This window comes from Crocodylus siamensis, chromosome 1 (assembly GCF_052110815.1).
Source record: "Crocodylus siamensis isolate JL-2025a chromosome 1, ASM5211081v1, whole genome shotgun sequence".
Lineage (NCBI taxonomy): Eukaryota > Metazoa > Chordata > Crocodylia > Crocodylidae > Crocodylus > Crocodylus siamensis.
In genome coordinates, this window is record NC_143395.1 from 198,217,319 (window position 1) to 198,237,035 (window position 19,717).

A 19,717-nucleotide genomic window follows, 5' to 3' on the forward strand; every position below is an offset into this window, starting at 1 on the left:
TGCCACCATGGTGATTTTGAAGCTCTCCAGCTGGGAGGGGTGACAGGGGTGTCCCATCGCAGAAGTTCTATGGTTTGAAAATATTTCTAAATCCAAAACATTTCAAGTGGTATGTCTGTTTCCAGCCTTGGAGACCAGCATCAAAACTAATGCAGTGGGGTACGAGGATAGCGTGCCTCACATCTGCTGATCACAGAGTTCCAACATCTTCCTCTGATGCAGCAGCCGGTGCCATTCACTACCAGAAGCAAGGTACTGGACTGGATAGACCTCGGTTCTGATCCAGTCTAACAATTCCTGTGTTCCTACCTAGATACAACAGCAGCCTCATCAATTTGCAGGGTCAGTTCTGAAGCAGAAGCTCAAAAATTCTCTCAGGATTTTGTCTGTATAAGTGTCAGCACTTCAGGGATTACAGATCTCCAAGTGGGGAAAAGCACGTGGGAATAGCAACTGCTACACAGGATTTCAGCTCAGAGTTTTAAAGATGGGTACAAGACCCCAGCTCAAAAAAAGGAATTCATTTTCAGAGTCTGCTGCTGAAGAAGCACATGGAGAATGATGTGCTCAAGAAGGCACCCAGTTTTCCAGGGTGCCTCTAAGTGTTTACCTGCTCTTCTTCGACTGAATTAAGAACAGCAAGACCTTACATGTAATGGGTTAGTGTCAGGATCTTGGTGTTTGTGAAGTACAGAAAATAACACAGAGCTTCCTGTAGAAAGTGCAATATTTCCTTTTCCTGAAGGTGTTTCCTTGGGTACTTCAAAAGCAGACAATATGGCAGTGCTGGTGAGTTATAGCTCAGATTGTAGCTTCTCTTTGTATCTTACTAGGCATGGGAAATCTGCTAGGAAATATTCACTGGCAGCAAAGTGGTCTAACACCTCATCAACACATTGAGAGGGGAAAAAATAAACTGCCTCCGATTCTCTTCTGCTGGCTCTTGCTGCACAGATTACTGTCCTGCGAGATGGAAGGTAACTACAGTGCTCCACTGTTAAAAGGTTGTGGATGGTGCTGAAATGTTACCTTAGCAAACTCCACAAAGCAGAACGTTCTGGTGGTTCACAAAAGCATACTGTTAAAACTCAAATATTTTTGTGTGTTTATATAATGAGGGATACATAATAAACATTTATTATGCAATGCAGGACAAAAGGAGAATAGGAATTAGTAGTTACATACTTCCTGGGTGTGTCTACACGTGCCTCTGACTACGCAATTGGTATTGTGCAGTCATTTAGTACTTGCTTTAGCTAAGTACCCATGGTGGTACGTGGGTCATTTTCAACCCTACTGCGCAGTAGCTTGTTGCTACTGCACAATAGCAGCGGTGTCACCGTTAGTGCTTGCTGGCTATGTTGGCATAGCGATGAGCTATGGCGACACAGTGTCTCTTGTAGATGTGCCCCTTGACAAATAAATATTAAACTACTTCATAATGTTGTTGAACTATTTATCTGTTAAAAGCATGCCATGTTAACTTAGAGAGTGGTGTTTAGTGATCGTGAATTCATTTTTGGTTAATTACTTCCAGCATTTGATTTAGCAATATCATCTCTCTATGTGCACACTATAACTTCTGATTCTTATAACAAAAATAAGACTGTTCCATGGAATGACTGCACGTCAGTATAGTAAGATGCCTGCCTGACCCTCAGCTTATCCTTCTAGGGAAAGCAACTAAATCTTTCTGCTGGGATAGCAGAGTCTTAATAATAGTTCTCATTCAAAACAGATATATTTGATTCTGATATATTTTCTGTGCCTTCAGTTTCATGCCTTCAACAAACATGAGCAGAGTTTGTTTTAATTTAGGTTTAATTGCATTGTACATATTCAGAATTGATATAAAAGTAATGGTTATATAAAAGCTGATGAAAAATAACTCTCCTTGGAGGAGAAAATGCAAAACCCAACTCACAGCTGGGGTTAAGGGGGAAAAGACCCTCACTTGTGATTTATGAGTCCATTGTATCCTGAACATTTAGTGCTCTCTCAATTTTTTATCAGTAAATCAAAAACATAGTTCAGAGTCTCTCTTCTAAAATAAGCAGCCTGAACAAATGTGCTCTGATGCAGGGATTCTGTAGAGAGGGAAGAAAAAAAATGTGACTCTCTCCCTGTTATAGTGGATTCACTATGGAACGATTTCTAGGGCTGCTGTATTTCTTTAAGAAACCTTTTCTTTGGATTGAAATCTTTGAAATAACAATAATACATGGGCTTTTTGTGCAACAACATTAACGCAGGCTGCTAATTAGCTTGTTATGACTATGGATGGCTTCCACAAGAGTCAGTTTTAGGGGTCAAATTACCTTACTCTTAATGAAAGGAATAGCTTTAACGATCCTCCAACAAAGTAGTGCTGCGTAACACTCCAGGTACCAAAATTAGGGGCAAGCTTTACAGAGGTTCTTAGGGGCCTAGCAATGCAGCTGGGTGTTTAGTGGAATTTCCAAAAGCATGCTTACCTAAATGCCTTTGTATATCTGGTGCTAAGTGCTGCTATTATGCCTTTTAGAATTTAATAAATTACAACATGTTTCTCCTTGTCAGGAAACAAAACCTGTCTGAGGCTCTGATCATTATTACTGGGTGAAAACAAAATTCAGTGTTCAAGAAGAAAAAAGAAACACATCAGTTTCAGTGAGCATTAAGTTACCTGCTGTTATTCCACAATACACATTAAATTACATGCAACACTACATTTAACAAAAAGCTTGGGAATTCATACATTCAGCAGTGAGTCAATACCAGCAGCATGGTTGCCTGTTAAAGTTTATACCTGCTGCCTTGTGCATATGCTTGGTGAAACAGCCTTTAATTATAGGATGGCCTACTGTTTTCTTTCTTTCCTCCCATGCAGGACCCTTAACGAGATATATATTTACAAAGGGAAAAACGAAATTCTGTATGTGCCAAAGAGACCAGAACACCATTTGCCACAGTCTGTCCTGAGTGACTCTGTGAGGCCTTCTGTCACTAAGAACAGGAGTATTCTGCAACTCCACCTTGGTCAACCTCACAAGGTGCAGACAGTTGCTATGGCTGCAGTTTCCAGAAGTTTGGCTCCACATTACCCAAAGGTGCTCCCGTTTGAAGACCACAGCCATAGAACCACAATTGACTTCGATGGGTGATTTAGATCTATACCCAGTACCTTTAGATATCCCATCCTATAGAGTGCAGGCACCAGTTTCCTTCCAAAAAGTGGTGAAAAAGTATTAAAATAGTAGAATCATAGGGTTGAACAGGACCTTCAAGTGTCGTTCCAGACCAACCCCTTGCAGAAATGCAGCATCCGCTTTTGCTAAACCATCCTGGGCAGATGCCCATTTAGCCTTTTCTTGAAAACGTCCAGTGTGCCTGAAAGCTTGCATAAGATCTCTCCCAAGTATGCAGTTGGTCCAGTAAAATATATTACCAAGAGGACTTGCTTCTTGCAAAATACTCTAAATATTCATACCCTTCCACACATCCCCCCACCCCACCCCCCGGTCATAGATTTTTAGGGTTGGAAGGGACCTTGGAAGATCATCAAGGGCAGGAAGGAGTGCTGGTGTCAGATGACCCCAGCCAGGTACTTGTCCAGTCTCCTCTTAAAGACCTCCAGGGTAGGGCAGAGTACCACCTCTCTTGGAAGCCCATTCCAGATTGTGGTAACCCTTACCGTAAAGGAGTTCTTCCTAATGTCTAAGCTGAATCTGCTCTCCATCAGTTTGTGGCCATTGTTACTAGTTACTCCAAGGGGTGCCATGGTAAATAAAGCATCTCCTACTCCTTGCTGTTCCCTGCCCCCCACCCCCAGCCCCGATACCCTCTCAGCCTTGTCTTATGGTGGCTGAAGAGATCCAGATCCCTCGATCTCTCTTTGTAGGACCTTTCCTGCAGGCCTCTAACCATATGATTCACATCCCTCTTGAAGTCTGGGGCCCAAAACTGGATTCAGTACTCCAGCTGTGGCCTTACCAATGCCACATAGAGGCAATAAATCATTTCACCTCCTTAGACCTGTTCGTGATGCACCTGTTAATGCATGATAGAGTGCGGTTAGCTGTATTGCTCACTTTGTCACACTGTCAACTCATATTCATCTTTAAGTCAACTATGACTCCAAGATCCCTTTCTGCTGCTGTGCTGCCTAGAAGGTCATCACCCAATCTGCATGTACGTTGGTGATTCTTACTCCGTAGGTGCAGCACTCTGCACTTACCTTTGTTGAACTGAATCCTATTTTGTTCTGCCCACCCTTCCAGCCTGTCCAAATCTGCCTGCATCCATACCCTCCAATATGTCTACCTTGCCATGGGACTCTTCAGCCTGGAAAAGCGCAGGCTCAGGGGGGATCCGGTGGCTGCCTATAAGTACATAAGGGGTGTGCATCAGGATCTGGGGAAACGTCTGTTCACCAGAGCAGCCCGAGGGATAACAAGGACCAACAGCCATAAATTCCTACAAGACTGTTTTAGGCTGGACGTAAGGAAAAATTTCTTTACTGTCTGAGACCCCAAGGCCTGGAATAAATTCCCTTCCAGAAGTGGTGCAGGCACCTACTCTGGATTCATTCAAGAAACGTTTGGATGCTTATCTTGCTGGTATCCTTTGACCCTAGCTGACTTCCTGCCCCTGGGGCAGGGGGCTGGACTTGATCTTCAAGGTCTCTTCCAGCCCTAAAGTCTATGAAATCTAGAAATAATTTGGTGTCATCCGCAAATTTGGACAGTGTGTTCTCCACGCCCTCGTCCAAATCACAGATGAAGATATTGAACTGCACTGGCCCGAGGACTGAGCCCTGCCCACACTTTCCAGGTCAACTCCACTGACCACATCTTTCCAGGTCAATACCAACCTGTCTACCACCACTCTCTGGGTGCATCTCATTAGCCGATTCGCCACCCACATGACCATGTAATCATCTAAGTTATAGCTGGTTAGTTTTTTTTGTTTTTGTTTTTATAGGAATGGGATGTGACACTGTATCAAAGGCTTTTTTAAAATCCAAGTATATGACATCCACCTCAACTCTTGCATCTAAACAGTTTGTGAACCGGTCATAAAAAGAAACAAGGTTAGTCAGGCAGGATCTATGTTATGCAGGCAGGACCTGCTATGAATCCATGTTGGTTGCCCTTCAGCATTATTTTTAGTGATGGACTCCTGCAGATATGATCCTTAACAATTTTTTTCAAAACTCTTCCCAAGGAAAGAGGTGAGACTAACCAGCCTGTAGTTGCCTGGGTCCTCCCTCTTCCCCTTTTTGAAAATAGGGACCACATTGGCCCTTCTCCAGTCCTCTGGGACCTATCCTGAGTGCCACCAGTGCTCAAACAGCCTTGCCAGTGGTTCTGTTATGACACAGGCTAATTCCCTAAGCACCTTTCCATTTTTTTTTAAATTAGCAATTCGTCTAGGCAGGTGTTAGGATCCTGTCAAAAGCAAAATGCAGCCAGGATGTCTCTGATACTATGGAAGAATATGTTGATAAACATTTTCTAACACGAACACCTGAACTAGGCTTCTACCTATTCAGTTAGGCAATCAAGTCATAAAGAAGTTACTCCTATGTAGAAATACTGAGCATGCAAAAATCCTTATGACATCAGTGGAAGGTAATGATTACCCTGCCCTTTTGAAAATCTGGTCACTTTTTTTAAGTGTCATATTATGGATTTAGGCACCTTACTTTAGGAACACAGGTTTGAACATTTTGACCTAAACCACTAAACAAGCTGCTTACTGGCTGGAATAATCTTGCAAGTGCTAAAAATCTCCTAACTTTGGTTTAGCATGCAAGAGCCAAACTATTTCATAGCTAAGCATTTTGCCATCAAAACCTGGAAATATTCAGCTTGCCAAAGTCACTATTGATGCCACTGAAACAATTACTGAAGTCACTTACCCATTTAAAATAAAATCATAATGCAGGGCACTTGCACTGAGGCATGACCTGATACAACCTCATTTGAAGACAAAAGGAAGTCATAAATCATTGCATATTGCTAATAGTGACTGTTCGTTCGTTGAAGCTGACTAAAACCTGAAACTATAAGACATTTTTAAATATTCATTAGACAGGTATTTTCTTCCCTGCTTCAAAATGCCTTTCAACCCTGAGAAGAAGGGAGTTGGCAGTTCTTCTTCAATTATAAAGACATTACAAGGGAAAGAATTGTCTTCACTTCCTTGCAGATATTAAGAAATGGATCTGGAGGGAAACATGCACTTCTCTTTCTTTACGAATACAGCAGCTGTTGCACATAACGTCCTCTAAGAATACTTAACTGTTTAAGGGATGAACAGGCAGGAATGTATTTCACGCAGATCTACTATAAAAGCACTCATTTTTGTCCTAGTTCCTGAAATACAGTAATTACAACTTTGTTTCATAGCCCAATGCAAAAAAGAAATTCAGGTACATGCTTCACATTTAGCCCACAAGTAGCCTCTTTGCACTGGTGCTGAATCAGAGCCTTACACTGTGATTGCAAGGGAACTTCTGTGATCACTGTCTTTTGGTGGATATTTTCAAACATCTTGGATTTGCAAACTGTGGCACTTTCTCCTTAGTCATGAATGCATTGGACAATGCATGTTGCTGTCTTTCAAGAGTTTATTATGAATTTTCCTGGTGTTTTTCCTATAGCTTTGATTCCTGGAGTCATGTACTTATTCAAGAGACTCAGCTTGCTTGATTTCTTTTCCTTATTTATTTTTTTAAGAAAAGGTGTGCAACCCTTATGGTTATAGAGAAAAGCACAGAAACTTGAAACCTAAAGGCTCAAAATCCAGAAAAGAAATACCACTCTCTCTCCCCAAACATAAGCCAATCTGATGGCTTTTGGGGGTCCAGATCATGGTTTCTGGAAGCTTAGGGTCAGTAATTGTCAGAGGCAGGATCTTTTATTTACAATGTCAAAGGATGCAGAACCAATTCTTTCTGTGGTTATTTATAGCTAGTTCCATGGTGCTTGCTGCTGATGTATACAAATATCTCACAATGCAAAAAAAAAGGATGTCAAATTTCTTTTAAAAAAAGAAGGTAATACAGGGGCATCACAGTTAAGTGGGTATTGGGAGCTCTTGACATTATGGACACATTTTGGAGGATATATTGAAGACTTCCAGAGTTATAGGAAGGTCCTACTATAGCTGGAGCTAAGGCTTTTCCTCATGCATTCCCACTAGGCCCTCACTGCATTGTGTATCCATGTTATCTTCAACTGGTTTTCAGTGTCACACATGAAGGCACTCTGTATACAATTCTTCTAGTTATTTTTTTAATTTTAAAATTTAAATTTTAGAGACCTGGGACCTCTACCTCTGGAAGCAGGAGCCTCTAATGCAAAAGGCCTATTTCTGCAGGCAAAGGATACAGCATCATTATAAAGCCTAACCACATAAGAGGGAGCCACTAAGTAGTCATGGCTTACATCACTATAAGATCTCACATGTACCTCCATATAGATACAACCATCTTTGGGTTTCAGTGTAGCATTTAAGTACATGCTTAACTCAAGACATACAAACAATCCCATAGACTTCAATGGCACTATTCATGTCCAAATTTAAACACGTGTTTAAGTGGGGTTAAGGTTGAGGTTGTGAGAAGTACAGGAACTTGTTTGTATACAATGGAAGATGTCATATTAAAATGTATTTAAATGAAATGTATAACTCATTCTCAACCAGGTTGCAAATAGCTCTAGGGAATTCCACATTTGAGCATGTATCCATGAAAAGAAACAGCAACACTGGGAAACTGAACAAATGGGAATTAACATTAGCTTGTCCAATGATATATTCTCTTTTCAGTCAAATGCAATAAGATAAAACATGCAAAAGACTTACACAAAGGACATGCAGGACTACTGCTCCATGCTTTCGGTCCTCATTTGTAAAGATGTCACTGGGGAATTCGTGGAGAGCTGTGAGGGGGGGAAAAAGACACTTGAGATGTTGGAAGCTGCAATATAGAGTAAACTAATCCAAACACTGAATCCTTCTGCAAGTTGGGGATCTGGCAACAAGCATGTCTGTAAAACCCCTGTGCTAGGGATTTTGTACTATTGCTTCACGTTCTGCTACTTTGCTTAACCTGTTCTCTGGCCATTTCTGTGAATATTTACTGTGTAATTTGGTACCATAGCAACCATATCATTATGGACTGCAAAGATGCCTCAGAAATACTGGGCAAATCACAAACAAACAGCATCCTACTCCTGAAAACATGTAAGGAAAACGTGTTTTATTTTGGAACATGCAGTCACAATTCTGAGAGCATTTTTAGCATAGCAATCTGTGTCTGAAAAGGGAAATCCTGGGCTGACTAAAAGTGGGAGGAGGAGGGGGGCTGGTGCTAGAAATATTTCAAGTCAAATTGATTTGCTGCCATAGGATTCTTGCCATACACACTGCTGAAATACACAAGTAAACACACAATGCGTCGAGACAAGGAACAGCTGGGGCTTGTCACTCAGACCTCTTTTGCTACCATTTTTGTCTGAAGAGGGAGATAGAGACAATATACAGTTGTACACAGAAAGAGAGGCCCTGAGCTTTGAAATAATACCCTACTTGCTGAATCTTTAGTGAAATAGTCGCAAATGGGAGCAGGGTATCAGATGCCTCAGAATCTGTCTGATCTAAATGGTTAAATTACCAAATAAAATACAAGCCTAAATAAAATGTTTGTTTTCAAAGGAAACCCCCAACAGCTGTACCAGTCTGGATGTACAATGTGAGCGATGGGAGATGTCAACCTTGCATTACAGTTTGGGGAATCAGGAGCAGGAGTACAAGATCCAAGGGTAGATGAGCCATTAGCAGCTTCAAAAAGCAAAGGCATCATCCCACAGGAGGTCCAAAATGAACAGATGGTCATTTAGTCCCAAAGTCCCTCAGAAATGATAACACATCTGTATGTGTAGTTGCGGCTACATGTTCCAACCAGAAGGCAGAAAGGACACATCCCTTGTAGCCAGGTTTGTGTATCTGATCTGACTACTGTACATGGATCTCTCCAATTCTTATCCTTTCAGAGCCCTTTCCTATTAGGCATAGAAAGCAAAAACTCCGCTTCTATCTTTAAAACATTTCTCAAGCACCTATACCAGATATATGGTTTTCCAACCTGCCTGTATTCCAAAACTTGAAATAAAACAGGCCTAACGGTATGATAGGATTCCTCTCATATTATAGTACAGGCAACATTTTGTACTTACATTGTTTATAAACTGACACCCTGTTTTAACTTTCTGACATCAGTTTAGACTTTACAATGCTTAATCTGACGCAACGCCATGCCACCGAACAAGTTTTCTGCGTCACCCATTTCCCTGGAGAACATCTGTCCAAACTTCCTTGGACGCTTTCTTTAAGAAAGCAGACAAGACTCCAGAAAAACCTGCAGCCAAGACTCCTGAGATGACTCCAGCCAAGAACCCTTCAAAAAGTCAAACCAAGAGCCCTTAAAAAAGTCCAGCAAAGTCACTTCAAAGAAGTCCTTCCAAATCAATATTATTGCTATTTACAATATAAATACATTTATGTCTCCATATTTCTCATCTATAATTTATTGAGTACAAAATTCTAGGTTATTTTTGGTAAAAATAGGGTATCAGGCCTTGGTTCAGGAACCAATCCCCCCATTTATAACATTGCTTCCTATGGGAAAATTGGTTCTCAGTTACAATGTTTTGACTTAAGATGTGGTTTTCAGGAACCAATTGTGTCATAAGTCTGCGGACTGCTTGTATGTTTGAATTCTGGCTTGACACTTCTTGCACTTTGCTCACAAATCCAGGTGAGACTGGGACCCCTTGGGATGTACGTACAATATGAGCAGACAAGTTTATTTGGGTAAATGTAATATTTTTTATTAGATCAACTAAAAAACTTGTTCTTTGTAAACTTTTGGGCATAAACACCCTTCTTCAGAAATTGAAGAGAGGCTGCTGTTGGTTTGGATGCTCTCCTGGGTAGATGAGAAGCCAATATGCAAAAATGCAGGCCTGTAAAAATGTAAATGCATGGTAGACAATAGGTTGGGGGGAGGAGGGGCAAGGAGGATGTTGATTTGGTGAAAGGATGCAGCTAGTAAACTGCAGAGAGGTTACCTAGGGTTCTTAGATGGCAGGCAGGTTATAATATGCCATAAATTCAATATCTATATTTAGTCCATGATTTTTTGTAACCAATAGATCTATGAAGTGAAGTTTGGAGGCTCATCTACGAAAGGTGTTTTGTAAATTTACTTTGAGGATTAAAACTGACAGAACTGAGAGAGAGGTTATCTTGTGAAAAGTGTGTACCTATAGGTAATTGGATATCTTTGTCTTTGATAGATTTTTGGTGTGCGTTCATTCTGGTATGCAGTTGTTGTTTGATTCCTTCTACATATTTTCCATCAGGACATTTACTACACTAGATGAGATATATTACATTTCTGGAGGTGCAGGTATAAGATCCAGAAATGGTGATGGTTCTGTTGTGGGTTGTAGCTGTTGTGGGAATGGTGGAACTGTATTAGCAGGTTTTACATTTCTTCTCCTGGCACGGTCTGGAACCATTCGGTGTGCTTTGGGTCATAGGAAGGTTGCTTCTGGTGATAAGGTTAGCAAGGTTTGGTGCTTGTTTAAAGGCTAGGATGGGTGGTTCTTGAAAGATCTCTTTGAGAATTGGGTCTTCTAGTATGGGTCGCAATTGTTTGAGGATTTTCTGTACAAGTTCCAGGGAAGGATGGTATGTCATAACTAATGGTGTGCAATTTGTGGGGATTTTCTTTTTGTACTGTAGCAATTCTTCACGTGGTATCCAAGGGGCTCTTTCAAAAGCATGATCGATCTCTCTCTCTGGAGGAGTGTTCTTGTTGGGTGAAAGCCCTTTGGAGATTTGTGAGGTGGCGATTGCAGGTATTCCCCTCAGGGTAAATTTAGTAGTATTGGAGGACTTGGCTGTAAATTACAGCTTTCTTGGTGTGTTTAGGGTAATTGCTGGTTCTGTATAAATATGTATGTTGGTCCATGGGTTTCTTGTATATGGTGGTTTGTATTTTACCATTCTGGATATTGATCATAGTGTCTAAAAAGGAGATGTCGGTGCTGGATTATTCAAAAGACAGTCTGATGGAGGGGTGATGATTATTGAATTTGTGATGGAAGTCACTTAGAGACTGCAGGTTTTTGGCCCAAATGATCGATATATATCGTGTCATGAAGTTTTAGGATGGATTCGATGAAACCTGATGTTTCTTCGGTTAGGGTTCCATAGTTGGACATTATAGGTCTGCCAGGGTTCCCTTGTTTGTGGATTTTAGGGAGGATGTAAAAAGTCCGTGGATTGGGTAGTGTGTGTGGGGGGGGGAATCAAGTTTTGTACTTCAGATGGCAATGATGTGATGGTGGTTTTGAGTTTTAAGGTGAGAAGGGGAGTTGGATTATCCTCTAGTTTTTCATAGTAGGTGGTGTCAGAGAGTTGTCTGTTGGCTTCTTTTATGTAGTCTTCATGTTTAAGAATAACTATAGCTCCTCCTTTATCTGCTGGTTTTATTACTATTTGGTGGTTGGCTCTTAAGAGTTTCTATGGCCCTTCTCTCTAAGAGGCAAAGGTCATTATGGTGGTGTTTGTTGTTGACTATTTCAATGTTCATTCTTTCCCTGAAGCAGCCAATATAGCAGTCGAGGTTTGGATTTCATCTACAGTTAGGTGTCCAACCTGAGGATTTTTTGGTGCTAATCTTTTCCTTGATGTTGTCACAAGATGAAGTGTTGTTGAAGTGGATTTGTTTTGGTTGTAGATATGTTCCTCAAGATGGAGCCGTTGGAAAAATTCTTCTAGTTCTCCACACTGTAGCATCTAATTAGGTTATTTTTTCTGGACAGAAGTTAAGGCCTTTAGAGAGGACAGTCTTTTAAGCTTTAGTAGGTGATAATATTGATAATATTTGAGGGTTGACTGGTTCCTTTAGTTTAATCGAGAATGAGGTTGGAATGTTGTAAGGTATTGGTGTTGTTTCTCTGATGGTTGTTTTGTGGCTGGAAAAGTTGTTCCTGTAGTAATTGGTTCCATTTCTTCTTTTTATATTTGATGAATGTTGCAGAAAATCTTTGGTAGGCTTTTCGTATGCATTGTATAATGTTTGGGAAGATACCTGGATTTATATTTTTCAAGTTGTTGTAGCATGTCTTGATTTCCTTCTTGAGCTGATCTCTTTTGGAGAAGGTTATGTGAAGGAGATGATTTCTAAGTTTATTCTGAAGTTTTCTTGTGTAGTTGTGAAGCATATTTGGAACTCTGTGTAGTCATAGGATTATAGATATTCAGTCCTCTGGGAATGATGTTGTGTTTCTTGCATAGGCTTAGAAAATATGTCACTGTTGAGTTGGACTTCGTTCTTCTTCATGTTGTGAAGTTTCCATTTCAAATGGCAAATTTGCATCTTCCTTGTTTCAGGGTTGTTGGTTGTAGTCGTGTTGGTCCAAGGACACAGGCAAACAAGGTTCTCTGGGTGAATGTCTTTTATTAGACCAATTAAACAGTTGGAAAATTGTTCTTTACAAGTTTTCGGGCACAAACACCTTTCTTCAGGCATTGGAGAGAGTCTGCTGTTGTATACTAGGTGCTGAAGTAGGCATTGCCTATGAAAGCTTATGCCTCTCTGAACAAGTTAGTCTCAAAGGGCACATATACGTGTGCCCAACACCTGCTCTGATGCACTTTAATTAGAACATTCCAGCAGTCTTCGTGTCATGTGTATTCAATGTTCCCATGTTTCAAAAGGGCAGTGGGGGCACTTTAACTAAAGCTCATCAAACAAGCTTTAGTTAAAGCACCCCTGCCCTCATTTTGAAGTGTGGGATGCTGAATACCTGGAACACAGTGGGCGATTTAATTAGAGTGGCTCTTGAGAGCCACCCTAATTAACATGCACCTCCCCCAACACTACCCCAGAGTATGTGTAAAAATACCCTAAGATGTCACCATGACTTGCTATAATGCCTTACCCATTGTGAGAACCAGGCTTTCCCAAAGAGATTACAATAGAAACAGACACGACAAAGGATGGGGGAAAGGCCATATTACCATCATTTTACACATGGGAAATCTAGGCCTAAAGAGAATAAGTACCTACACAAAGTCACTCTGGAAGAGGTAGGAGTTAAACTCAGCTCATGCAAAACCCCAGTCAGTGGCTTAGCCATATGTCCATCCTTCTGGATTGAGACTGTGTGACGGGCCCAGTTCAGCGAAATGCATGGAAGTGGGGATTTTGGTTAAAGGCACATTTTAATTTGGAATAAACAAAAAACACTGCAATATTCACACTGTTCATCAGAGATGATGGCCATCCAATTGTTCTGTCTGCCTCATGTCATGACCCTGGCTTTACAGGTTCTTCTGGCCTCAACAGAACAAGGACAGTCTTATTGCTGAAGGCGGCAGCAGCAGCCCACCTGATGAGATGCGTGGAATAGCTGCCACATGAAGTTCATTATACTTGACAGACAACGTTGTTCTCCCTGTCCACTGTGTTGGCAACTACAGGCAGGGTTCCAAAGAGTCAGCTAAAAAACTTTCACAGCCTTAGCACTACCTGTGGACCAGAGAACAGCAACTTAGCAATTGTGTGGAGACAACCTTCTATTAACAAGCAAATGTGCCTGTGTCATCTGTCCTGCTGACTGTTGTGACAGCTCCCTGCAAAAAAAGAGTTGCACTTAACATTAGCTGACACCCATTTGGAGGCATTGCAAGGCCTAAGCATCCATGCTTATAAAAGTGAAAGGAATAAAAAGCACTTGAAGCAAACTGTCATCAAACAGAAGATGCACATTAAAATGCTATGAGATGCAACCAGCTGATCTTATCTTCACTTCAGCAGCATTTCAGAGCTCATATAAAATTGCTGGAAACAAGTCTTGTTTGAGGTTGCTATGGCCTAGGGCCACTATTGCAGGTAAGAGTTCCTACTCTTACTGTGCTTAATCAAAGCTTGTGTACTACTGTCTGGTGCTGGTGTCTCTTTCAAAACCAAATCCCAGCCTGAGAGTCAGGAAACAGAGTCTGCAGAGAAAACAGCAGCTCTATATTTAGATTGATCTGCCCGCACATGAGAAGATTCTACTGGATGTCCTGCATACATTTCAAATCATAGTAATCCCCCTGCAGCAGACTCAGAGGCAAAGTCATTATTGCTCTGAATAAAGAATATAAATGTTTACTCTGCAATAATGCTGTAGGATTCAGGCAAACTTCATGGTCTAATTAGCTTTGAAGAGAGCATCTGTTGGTAGAAGTGAACCATGAAGAAACTTCATACAGGGGCTTAATTACTTCAAATAATGATATGATGGAAGGAAACACCAAATCAGACACAGTATAGTTCAACACAACTGTCCATAGGAAGGAAAAAAATAGGTCCAGTTTATCATCTTAGTTACTGCCAGTATAACACATTTTCTCAAATACAACATGCACTTTCCCCAAACAAAAAAACTGCTGGAAATTTTAGTGCATGTTATATGCAAGATATATGGTAGGAGCAGTTTCTCCCAGTTACAGGGTCAAAGTAAAAGTAAAACTTGCACATGGCTAACAGGGAGCTGAGCAATAAGCATGCTTGGCTTTTTGGCTGCTGCTACTCAGTTAACTTACTACAAGAAAAGATCTTTTTCTTAATTTTGTCTTTCAAAAAAAGAAAAAAAATGAAAAGGTGTATATTTTATTCTCGGGCAAGTTCTATGTGAGAAGATATGGTAACCTGTATTCAAAGCAGTGTGAGACATAGGTGCCAACTTTAATTTTTGCTGGGGGGGAAGGGGAAAGGGGAGGACGAACGATGATGGACACGTGGAAAGTTTTATGCATTTCAGGTGGCAGCCCAGTTCCTGGTGGGGGCAGGGCCCTCAGGTCTCCACATACTCAGCTCCCCTGTGAGATCAAAATTGGGCCTCTAGTGCCTTCACTAAGTCTTACTGCTTGGTGCTGTGGATTTCTTAAGAGTCTGTACTGAAAACGAAAATAGATTGGAGTCTGTGTATTGTTAGTGTGCTCTGGCTAATAAAATCTTTGGTGTTGGATGGCACTCAATAAACTTTAGCTACGGTGCTACTAAAATAGGTTTAATTGCCTCCTTGCTGAAGATAAGGAGCAGGTGACTGCTTCCAGAAAGGCAGACCCTGAGCTCATGTTAAGCTTCAGCGCCTGCAGGGGGTATGCCACAGAGGCATAGAGGGAGATGCAGGCTCAGTGTCCAAGTAGCCAGACATTTTCTCACCACTCATAAGTGGCAAAATCTCTATTGGCAGTGGCTCTGAGCTTTCTCATCATTCTTCCATTCAGTACTGTGCGTCTAGGGCTTCCCATTCCCAGCAGAGGATAAGTGAGCAGGTTCAGGAAGTTTTTGTGCTTGTCACAGCACGGGGTCCTGCAGGATGGCTGTGATCTCCCCAAGGCCCCCTTCCTATGCCAAAGTGGCCCAAAGGGCACCCTCGATTCTTGCCCACTATGTCTTTGATGGTAAATATATGTTAGGGAGGCTGCCTTTACATCTTCTTGGACACGGTTTGGCTGTACTCTAACCCCGTGGGCTCCTGGACCCTTTGTGGGTCCCATTCTTCAATGGGTGTTTTGGGGCACCCTAGCCCTATAGGCTATGTGTGGCTCCAACCACCCCTTTACCACGCCTCAAGCCTCGCAGATGGGACTGACATTTTTAGCTCTGGGCCTTGTTAAAATTTGGCTCCCTGGTCCTCCTTGGGCTCTCCGCGGCCCCCGTCTTGCGCTGTGCCCTCACTTGTGTGGAAGAAAAATCTTGAATAGATGCTGCCAATGCAGAAAAAATGAGGGAGAGACGGGCATACGCAGAAGAGCTCCTGAATGGAAATTTCCACAGTGTGCCCAGCACACGCCCCCTGGGCGACCTCAGGAGCTGTCAGTCAGCACTGACCTACTTTTCAGCCTTACGCATGCGCAGTTACTTCACAGAGCTAGATCTAACACATGCTCAGTTTAAAAATCAATGAGGTAACTACTCTGGAAGTTTTTAAGAGAATAGTGGCTTGATTGGCCAGAAGGTTGCTATATAAGGCTTGTGAGCCCCCACCCAGGGGGTTGGGCGTTTGGAGAGTTGGTGGGTGTTAGGAGTTGGAGTTAGTGGGTTTTGTTAGTAATCGCTGGTGCAAGAGTTTGGAGACACCGTGCTCTGTCTGCAAGCAGAGGCTGCCTAGGCAGGGACTGTGAGGCAGATTGAGAGGCTGGGATCCGATCCCCCAGTTCTTTTCATACTTCATATAGCGATTTACTTCTTTGTTATGTTTCCTCGGACTGATTCCTTTTGTTACTGGACTGTTTACGGCTTTCACCTTGACTTCGATTCCGGATCATCCTTACCACTTTGACTTCGGCTTCGTCTTCTACTTTCCTGGCTTTCGACTTCGGTTTCCTGCTTTGACCATCCCGTTGTCCAACACTGGACTGGCGTCACACCATATTGTTCTCCGTTCTTCGTTTCACCACGTTACAGTTTTCGTTGTATTGTGTTTCCCTATATGAGCTGTTGACCAGCCCTGGGACTAGCAGTGGGCAGCCACACCTATCCCTCAGGGGGTAGAAAGCAAGGGCTCACTGTGGGCCAACAGACCCCTTTGTTGTTCATGTTAATAACTGTAACTGAAGAAAGAACTGTGCCTCCGCCTCAAAGCGTGAGTAAATAAACCCATCTTATTTTGAAACCATACGCTTCCGTGCCACTCAGACTCCGCCGCCGCTAATCCCACCTGTTCATGTTCTAATCGCCACCCCGGCCCACTGTGACCTTGGGGCCTGATTCATTTGGTTACCCCGACAACTAGCACTTGGGCTCTCCGCGGCCCTGCAGAGTGCTGCGCCCCCTCTGGCACTCGTGCACCCCCAATGCTGTGCCTCCTTTGGTGCTGGGGTCCCCACGCTGTGGTGGGTCCCCTTTGAGGCCTCCTCCATCCCCTAATAGCCTCACCCAAACCACTGGTCTTAAATAGTAGAAAAAACACAAGCCCCTGGGCTATAACATAAATTCAAGCCGCCCAGCTATAACAGCATTCAAGCCACTCCAGGGATGCTCTGTTCCTCACCAGTATCAGAGGCTGTACCTGCAGTCAGGCCTCTCCTCTTTGCTTGTTCTGGGAGAGCTCCTTCCCCCTTGGCTGCTGGCAGGGAACTGCTGTCCTGGCATCAGCCATGGGTTTTATATGTGAGCCAGGCCCTGCCCCTTGCAGTCAGCTGACCACTGGTAGATGTGGGCTACTAGATCACTCTGGCTGCCCTGCTAACCAGCAGCTGGGACTCCCTACTCACTGCTAGGGCTCTTTCCTTAGCATTTTCTACTCTTTAAAGGAGCAGAGTACCGAAGTGCTCTGCGACAGTGCTGTTTCTAAACCAAGGTGCAGAGAAAACTCATGGCCTGCCCCAGGCAGGCGGATGTCATCTCCAGCCCTTTAACAGGTTGGTGATCACAAAGAAAATGCAATAAAGATGGCATCTGTTCCTCAATTCCATCTCCTTCTGCAGCCAGTCTCATTTCTCCCTTCCTGGTTGAAGTTAAACCAGAGTCCCCCAGCATCTCAGATGCTTTACAGCCCTGGGCTGGGCTGGGCTGGGCTGTGCTCTCTGCTACAGATAACATGCTGGCCCCGCCCCTCTCCTCCCCAGCCAGAGTTCTGAGGCAGGCTGCAGGTACCGTGGGGTCTGCCTGGCTTCCCTTGCTGCTCAAGCAAGGATTTCCCCCCTCCCTCCCTCCCCCCCCTTTCCCACAGCATGGACCCCAGCCTCATGGGCCCTAGGCATTGCTGTATGCTAGCTAATGCTGAGAGGTGTCTGTGTGTCTCCAATTTCACTGGGACAGACAGACAGGACAAAAGCAGATAGAATAGTGTCTGCTTTGGGCTTTTTGGAGTTAATCAACAGGTCAGCTGGTAATGTCCCTTCATTCCCTTCTTGGAAAAAAACTGTTTAAGAAGAGCTTGAACTAATGAGAAAGATTTTTGTTTTGCTGATGGGCTGATAAACACTGTAGTTTGCAGCCCTGTCAGGTTTGCAGACAGGGAGAGGGAGATTGAAAAGCTCAGTATTATCAACAGATGCATGCATTGTACATACCCGCTTTGCCTCAGAGTGCTAGCCTGGGGCAACACTCCTGCCCCTTGAGCAGCAAGTGGGGGAAAAGTCTGAGAGAAAAGCCTGAAGCAGTGCAGGCCTGGGTGGGGGTTTAAACTCCTTCACAATCAGAGCATCCTGCTGGGGCCTGGCCACACCCCTCCTCAGCTCAGCACTATGGAAAGGAAGGGAGGGCTTCTCTAGTGCCTCCTGGATTCTAGCCTGAGCCAATGCAGTCATGTACCTGCATTTCTTCAGTCCAGAGGGGATGTCTGTACAGTTACAAACCGATTCAGCCTAGGCAGGTTAGACTAACCTGCAAAGATTGAATCAATTCTGGCTCAGGTTTTTTGAATGTCTGCCCCTAGCCTAATTCACACAATTTGCGCAGGGACCAGGAAGGGAGCTGCTCCATCTGTGTTGAGCTCTGCTTTCACTTCCTGCCTCCCATACACTGGAATGAGGTCACTAGCCCAGCTTACAGAACCTCTATGCGCAAAAGTTTTGCAGTTCACTTTTGCTGCCACCTGATGAAAGGTTCCATTTCCACTTGAGTATAATCTACACATTGATTCTCTCAAGTGGCATGCTAACAAGCCTTACAGACAACTGTAGACAATGCTGTTAAAAATAATCTTGGTTGTTTAGTTTGTTCTATTTGTTTTCAGCAAGTAAAGTATTTTGTGGGATTAGCAAATGTATTTCCAAAGTGAGTAGACAATTAAGATAGCAATTGAAAAAGACATGCGGTATAGATGGATAACATGTATTGCAAATATGGTTTTGTTAGTCACATAAAGGCAAATTACTTTCATTTACTTAAATGCTCCATTACCATTCTGAGTGTTAATTGGATTATAAAGCCCTTAAACATTGTCAGCCAATTAAGTTGCCAGAATTTTCATTACATGTTGAAAAGTGACTGGAAAAATGACATTCTGGTATTCCAAGTTTATTGTGCCTTTCAATAACCCCAGATTAGATTTGCTCAGTTGCAAATAAAAGAGATGTGTTTCTTCTGACTGCCAGCCCTATGTATTCTACTTGGCTTCCACATCATTAACATTTTTAAACTTAGAAGTTTGGTAGGTGATTAAATAAAAACATCCAGATCACATTTTTGGAGCTGTAGTGCCTCTGCAGCAATAAATGAATAAAAGGAACTTACATCTTAATTTTGTTGCTAACGTAAGCAGCCATGACTAGAGATGGGCAGGGTGCAGAGTGAGAAAACGCCACTGATATTATCACTTTTCAGAACAAAATGACAGTTTAATGTTACTAATCTGGCATTTGCAAGATCCTGGAATAGGTTGCTAATAAAGCGCCCTGCCAATGTAGGGCGTGTGCTGATATAAAAGTACACAGGAGATCTCAATATTAGTCTTTTCATGAAAAAAGCAAGATCAGCAACACCACATGCAAGTCCTCGGCGTGTGGTAAAAGACATCTTGACATCCATAAAATAGAAAAAATAACAAATAAATAGCACCACAAGGAAGGGCAAAGCGCCCAGCATTTTAAGTAAAGGCTGATGTAGTAACAGACTATTAGTTTGATGCCTGAAATCAGGCAGCTTGGGCAG

At 42.7% G+C, this 19,717-nt stretch overlaps 1 protein-coding gene across 1 annotated transcript in view; it reads right to left on the bottom strand.

The window, feature by feature from the left end:
* The window catches only part of SLC24A3 (solute carrier family 24 member 3), a 453,586-nt gene that overhangs the window by 187,350 nt on the left and 246,519 nt on the right, over positions 1 to 19,717 (bottom strand). Inside the window, exon 4 of the mRNA XM_090038056.1 lies at positions 7,852 to 7,928. Within this exon, the coding sequence (XP_089894182.1) occupies positions 7,852 to 7,928 (77 nt within the window). The remainder of the gene's footprint in view (positions 1 to 7,851; positions 7,929 to 19,717) is intronic.